The sequence below is a fragment of the Lytechinus pictus genome, chromosome 7 (genome assembly GCF_037042905.1).
Source record: "Lytechinus pictus isolate F3 Inbred chromosome 7, Lp3.0, whole genome shotgun sequence".
NCBI classification, from domain to species: Eukaryota; Metazoa; Echinodermata; class Echinoidea; order Temnopleuroida; family Toxopneustidae; genus Lytechinus; species Lytechinus pictus.
In genome coordinates, this window is record NC_087251.1 from 29,926,555 (window position 1) to 29,933,991 (window position 7,437).

The window sequence follows — 7,437 nt, forward strand, 5'->3', positions numbered from 1 at the left end:
TACAATAGAAATCCATTCCAAGTCAATTAAAACATGTAATCCCTTAAATTTGTATCCACATCTAGATAAATTATGACTTTCATATTCAATCATGATGGCACTAGAGAAATCGATGGGAATAAGCATTTGGGCCGGTATTGGTACTTATTTGCGTGTATTTCATGTATGCTATCTTCAGGGCCAGGAGGACACAAGATCAACCTGACCAAAGTGCTGCCAGTACTCACACAGCTGTTCAATACTCCCAGATTACCGGTAGTAGGTAAATTTCATAAAGTATATTCTTATATTTTTTGAAATACTAATTATTTATTTATTTCATATTGATTTAAAAGGGTAGTTTCATATTTAACTACACTGTTATACTAGAATTTTCTGTGCAAACCATTTGCTCAAGGAAACTGTTGTGAATATGCAGCGGCTTTGCAGCCTAAATTCCCAGAATGAGATTTGTGCACAGAATGGCATTACGAGCAGTCTTGTGTGAAGACCCTCTCGTTGACAAAGTTTTTATCAGGGTCTATGCCTGTAGACTACTGTAACACCTGGGACTCCTACATTAAGATTGTGTTGTAAATTTTTTTAAATAGATTCAACATTTACCTAATTGGGAGTTTTTAAAGGGGAAGTTCACCCTGACAAAAAGTTTATTGTAAAAAAAGCAGAAAAAAATAATAAAATATATTGCCAAAGGTTTGAGATAAATAGATCAAAGAATTAAAAAGTTATTAGATTTTTAATTCAATTTGTGACGTCATATGCGAGCAGTATTCCTACTTAGCAAATGGTAAAAAATCAATGAAATGTCATTTTCTCTGAAAATTGAAAATGGTTTTTACTGTACCTTTTGTATATCAATAGACAAATCATTTCACACCCGATCACGTAAAGAAAACAAAAGTCATCATGAACCATTGAAAAAATGAAATTTATGCATATAATATTACATAACATATGGGGCAGCTGCTCGTTAATGACATCACAAATGCAAAACTTAAAATTCTAATAACTTTCTTAATCTTTAACTTATCTACGTTAGTATCTCTTATCTTTTAGCTTCATTAATTCTGTTTTTGTGCCTCTGCCAACCTTAGGTGGTGCTGCAAGCATTATGGTCCTGTATTTCTTCTGATGATAACTCAAGACATGTTTGACGCATTGACTTCATATTTGCATCATATGACATGAAGTCATATACATGTAGGAGTGACAATGAACTGGTTTGTTTTCGGGATGAAGGTTTAGGTCAAAGGTCATTAAACACCGTCCTACAAATGCACTGTTTTTTGCGATAAAATATGAACCCCCATTAACTGATCAACTTCATATTTGGATCACATATGTTTATGAGAGGGACAATGACTTGATTAGTTTTGAGCGTATGAAGGTGAAAGGTAATTGAAGCTCACAAACTTTTAAGAACTGTTTGACATATCGACTTTAAACTTTGGGACATATGTGCAGATGGTGATCTGATGAATTTGGAGGGTTACAAGGTCAAAGGTTCCAGTCCCAGAGATCATTTACATACCTTAAAATGAATTGTACTTGTGATACCTGATAAACCATATGAGGTATCAACTTCAAAACTGGAAAATGTATTTTTACTGGAGTGACAATGATCTAAATAGTTTAGGGGAACAGAGATCAAAGGTCAGAGAGGTCATGCATCTTCAAATATATGATTTTTGTGATAATTCAAGAACTGCTTGAAAGACTGACTTCAAACTTGGTTTATGTATGCAAGAATAGATGAATGGCAATGATCTTTAGATTTGGGAATGGCTTGCTCATTTAATCTCTAGTTCTAGTTAATTCAGATCTGGCATTAATGGCAGAGGCATAAATTTTTACTTTGTGCAGTTGAGAATTCATCTAGATCAGCGCTTCTCAAACGGTGGGCCGCGAAGCTCTCTCAGGTGGGCTGCAAGAAACTCCAGGGGGAGAAAAACTATAGTATATTTCACAGACCTGTTCGAACATGGTATGTTTGATCAGTCTATTAGGGTCAAACAAAAATTAAAGCACGCTTAGGTATCATGCATGTTGCAAAGCATGCACATGCACACTATGATGGCTTTAATGCAATTGTCGCCCATTTACCGGACATTTGCAAATGCAGATTAGTTCTCAAACTGTTTGCTTCAAATGTGATTCAGAGCTTTGTGTTCAAATTTCACGAAGCATTTTTTCATCAAAATTGATGTTTTCTTAAAATTTTGGTAGGTTGGCCTCGAAAAAAATCTGAGAGTCAAAGTGGTCCTCGAGTAAAAAAAAAGGTTGAGAAGCGCTGATCTAGATTACTTTTTTTATCGAGATAAATAAGAAAATGCCAAAAACAACGATGAATAGTGATATAGCTGATGTTCAATATTTACTGATTTTCCTTTCATTATGTCTATCAGACTCGATTCCAAAGGACAAGTGACGTCAACGTTACTGCAGAACTCTCCCCGAAAGAGTACTGATGTGTAAGTATTGTACAAGCTTTATCAATGCACTTCCCAACTGTTTTATTGGACTGACATTTTCCTTTGTATCTGATTTTACTCACTGCTTCTCTATAGGGCCTACTTTAGTTCCCAATTTTCATCATTATCTAACTTTGATATTCTAGTGACATTTTCTCTGTTATCTGGTTCTATTGATTTTGATGCCTCCATTCGTCGATACGTCCGTCCATAATTTGTCCCTCTTTTGTGCTAACCTTAATTTAAATAACCTTTTACGAATCAACTTCAAACTTGGTCCAAGTTTGCATATAGAAGTAGTGATAATCCATAGAGATATATGGTAAAATTACATTGTCCCCTTTGAAATGTTTGGTCCCACTGTATGTAGCAAAGCCATTAATAACCTAGTGCATTTGATACATGCAAATTTCGCCATCAACAAACTTTTCTACATTGACTTTTCACATAAAAAAGTCCCATTTAATTAAAAAAGTTGATATGACGGCAACTTTTGCTGGAATGTTAACTACCGTGGCAACAGGAAAAATTTGTTTCCTGATTGGCTCTTCCAATGAAAGTTGACATTTTAGCAAGAGTTGCTATCATAGCAACTTTTTATGAAATGGGACCCAGATCATGCAAACTTACTTATAAACCAATTTTTATTGCCATAGTCAAATCAATTTCAGGTAAAGAAAATAAAGCAATTTATGACTCAATATTTCTTCTTATGATTTTGATGAGAGTTTGACCCGAAGTGCTTTATAAAACCAAAAATATGTTTGATTAGTTTGTATTGTCTCGCCTGCATAGCAGAGCGAGACTACAGGCGCCGCTTTTCCGACGGCAGCGGCGTTTTCAACATCAAATCTTAACCGAAGATTAAGTTTTTGAAATATCATCATAACTTAGAAAGTATATGGGCATAGTTCATATAACTTGACAAAATTGTTATCAAGTATTACTGAACATCCTGCCAGATAGAGTTTGATGTCACATGACCAAAGTCAAAGGTCATTTAGGGTCAATGAACTTATAACATGTTGGAGGAATCAGTATCAAATCTTAACCAAAGGTTAAGTTTTTGAAATATCATCATAACTTTCATTTAAGTATATTGGCCTAGTTCATGAAACTTGGACTAACAGTAATCAAGTATTACTGAATACCCTGCCTGAGTTTCAGGTCATATGACCAGATCAAAGGTCATTTAGGGTCAATGAACTTAGATTATTTTGGGGGAATCAAAACAAAATGTTAAAGATTTTTTTTAAATATATCTCTGAAAATATATGGGTCTTGTTCATGAAACTTGGACATAAGATTAATTAAGCATCAGTGAACATCCTGCATAAGTTTCAGGTCACATGACCAAGGTCAATGAACTTTGGCCGTGTTGGTGGTATTTGTTGAGTTGCCATCGTAACTTTGAAAGTTTATGCATCTGGTTCATGAAATGTGGACATTTTTTGTACTGAATTCTTCATTGATTTCCTCAGAACTATCACCATAGACTTGCCTACAGATGAGGATGGTCCCAGACCTGATGGAGTGAAAGAAGGAGGAGCAGCAGGACATGGAGAATCTTGTATCAGTGGAAGCAATGATTGCTTTCATTCTAGTTTGAGTAGCTCCCATAGCCTTAAGTCAAATGAGGAGGCTGAAAGAATCAGGTTGGTCCTGGAATAACATAATTTTGGATTGCCTTTAGGGGTGTTGGAAGAGACGTGCAAACACTTGCAAGTCAATTTTGGGTCTAAAACACAATCATGAGGTTGGCAATTAAAAGCGAATTTGAATTTGAACTTAATTGCTGTTCTGCTACTTTTAACAAGCAGTAAAAGTCCAGTAGCACTAGTTACAATTGATATATTAAGTGTAAATTTGCATTAAAAATCTGCAATTGATTGCAAACATTTTTTTGCAAAACTCCCTCCGTCACATCTGCTGTGACTGATTCTGCAATGCTTTATCAAAGTTTTGTCAGACAGTCAACATAGATAATAAAGTTGCTGATGCATAGTGAATGGTCTGATAAAGCTTGCAGCATCTGTGGCAATTTGTGTCTGTTATTTGCAACTGACTATAATGACTGCTAATAAAAAATGGTGTTTACAGGAATAGGCCCTAGAGTTATTTTCCCAACTTCTTTTCGTTCCGATTACATCTTCTACCTTGCCCATAGGAGAATTCCAGGGTTATTTTTTGTTTTAATTTCTGAGGGAATTTTAAAAACATCTTAAGGCAAATTGCCCCTTTTCCTCAGTGTATTTCTTTTTTCACCAAAGAGGGACTTGAGTGTATTACTGGGTTGTATTTCTAGACCTCAAACATCAAGAGGAGGGCCGGTCAGATATGATATTGAGGGAGTGTAAGTATCTTGAAGCCTCAGTGACCTAAAAATTCTTCTGTTTTGTTGTTGCTCATTTGCATTTTGTACACGGTTCACATGGATCAGGGAACTTCAGGAACATCCAGCAATCCAAAATTTTGTTCTTCCAGGAGCAATGTTGGCGAATTGCTAATTACTTGTGTAAAGTCAGAAAAAATCTTTTCATTAGATTTTTCTCGAAGGGCAAATTCACTCTGCCATCAGTTGCCTTCGATAAAACATCAAACTTAGAGAATCAATTGAAACATAGGTTTATCAAATATCCATCAAAAAAGAACAGAATTACAATTTTAAAATGTTTTATTTGATGTGACTTTATTTGTAATAAATACAATGCTCTCAGTAAATAATGATAGGTCTGTGCTTTCATTACCTAATAAGGCACATTATTTCATATGTACATCTATGAAAAACAAAACCACATTCATTCATCGTGAACTATAAAAACAATGCCAGTTTATTATTATTTTATCATGGGGTTTTTTATCTCTGCAAATGAGATGAGAAAGCTCCAATTGCATTGACTTTGTACACAAAGTCATGATTTGGAGTAATTTTTTTTCTCTGATACTAGTATGTAAGAATGTCTCATTTTTGAAACGCTTCCGAACAGTGTTGCAAAATAAAATATGCGTGTCAGAATTGTCACGGAAAATGTTTAGGGGGATTGAATCTACACCAAGCCATTTTAGGATTAAAGAACATGAGAAAGGCTCATTCTTTCAGGAGTATTTTATTGAACGAGTACATTCTTATTCTGTATCCTATATTACTTTGTAATTCAATTTGAAATGCTAAGATGCATGATATTTGATTTCTTTAATATTTCTAGGGTGTGTGGTAGAATTTCAAGCAGTGAGAGTTACCATTCAGACTTGAGTGGCCCTCAAAGCCTTCACTCAAATGATGAACCTCAGAAAAGGTAAATGCATATTTTCTATCATACTCCAACAAATATCTTGGCCCAAATTCACAATGGTGGTTTTGAAAACCATTGGTTGAACTCATGGTTTATGCAGATTTCCGGTATAATTTATGCTTAAATACAGCGTATATTTAAAAAAGTTATATGATGATGCACGCTTTTGTAACATGGTTGAGTATATTATTCATTAATGAGTCTACTGATTTGAACAGTGAACTCGTCTATTCAATATCGTGGACCTGTGAATAAAATACTGTGCTTAATCATGGCAACAAGTGTCAATTTGGTTCAATTTGACAAAAGCGTGCATCAGCATTGGACATTTTTTTTAAATATTCATGGTAAAGAAGCGTAATTTATGCAGGAAATCTGCATAAAGTGTAGGTTCAATCGATTGTTTTCAAACCCATGCACCTTTGTGAATTCGGGCCATTGTGATTGTGGTGGTATATAGAGAATATAATATACCAGAAATTATTTGTTCTGTAACAAATGAGCAAACAATTTACTGAATGTCGGAAACAGGGATCAAATAAGATTTGATTTGATTTTGATCAAAATAGTTATCGAGTGATAGCCAGTCTGTTGACAATTATATTAGTTGTTTTTACTTAAGAATTTCCACAACAGCTTTGGTTATGTTTTGAAAACAATGAAAAGCTGCAAGTGTATTGCTTTAATAGCTAATATGAAGAATTATACTTTGGCAATCGAATCTCCAAGAAAAAAGCGGGATGTGTTATTGAAATCAATATTAATTATTAGTCAGCTTGCTCATGTTCTTGCCAAGCTACAATAAACAGGCGATAGTCAGCAGTTGAAATCTAGCATTCAGATTGGTAATAATGTCTCACCTACATGTATAGTTGCATTTAGAAATATGAGTTATATGTATCTTATATTTTTCATTTGTCATGTTTTCTCATGACCAGCTATTACTGGATAATTTTAATGTTTTCAAGATTTGAATAATAGACCGATTCAGGCACTACAATTGTTTAGTCCAATATGGGAGGGGGGTCAACTTGACCACCTCTGCAATTTGTTATTGTAGCAAAAATGCTCAGTCACAGTTGACACACAATCAGACAAGTATTTATTTTTTCAATTCTCTTGTACCTTTTGATGTGTACTCATTTTACAAAAGTTGGTCTCGGATTTCAGGGTCATGGCAAATTTGTAAATTGCCTGTTGGACAAAACCTCATTCCTTTTGCAACACTTTGTGTACTACTTTTCATATGAAAATTACTAAAGAAGCACTGCCAAAATATCATATTTTCTCATTGAATTGATGAAAATTAAATTCCAGAAATACATTAATAATTAAAACAATGAAATGTATACCAATGAAAAATTATAAACCATTATTAATTGATTTTACGTATACCTTGTTTACACGCTGTATCGGCTCGCGGTGCAGAACCGAGAGCTGATGCAGAATTGGCTTTTTTATGCGTATAAACGCGATTAACTTGCATCGGCTCTTGGTGCAGAATCGGCAATTTTGCCAAAATAGTAGGATCAGAATCATGGGTCGATGCAGAATCGTTTTTTTTTTCTCTGCGTGTAACTATGAAGCCGATTCTGCACCAGCAATTAGCTGATTGCTCACCTGTTCTCTTATTGTGACATCCCCTGATAGCAGAAACTGGTAAAAATGACGTC

General features: G+C 34.6%; 1 protein-coding gene across 1 annotated transcript; it reads left to right on the forward strand.

Moving 5' to 3' along the window:
* The first annotated feature begins 160 nt into the window (after nt 1-160).
* On the forward strand, nt 161-5,983 carry LOC129265293 (uncharacterized). The gene is made up of 4 exons (XM_064102428.1): nt 161-262; nt 2,406-2,471; nt 3,953-4,126; nt 5,678-5,983. The coding sequence occupies exons 1-4, from the start codon at nt 162-164 to the stop codon at nt 5,769-5,771; spliced, it is 435 nt and encodes a 144-aa protein (XP_063958498.1). The 5' UTR covers nt 161; the 3' UTR covers nt 5,772-5,983.
* Nucleotides 5,984-7,437: the final 1,454 nt, after the last annotated feature.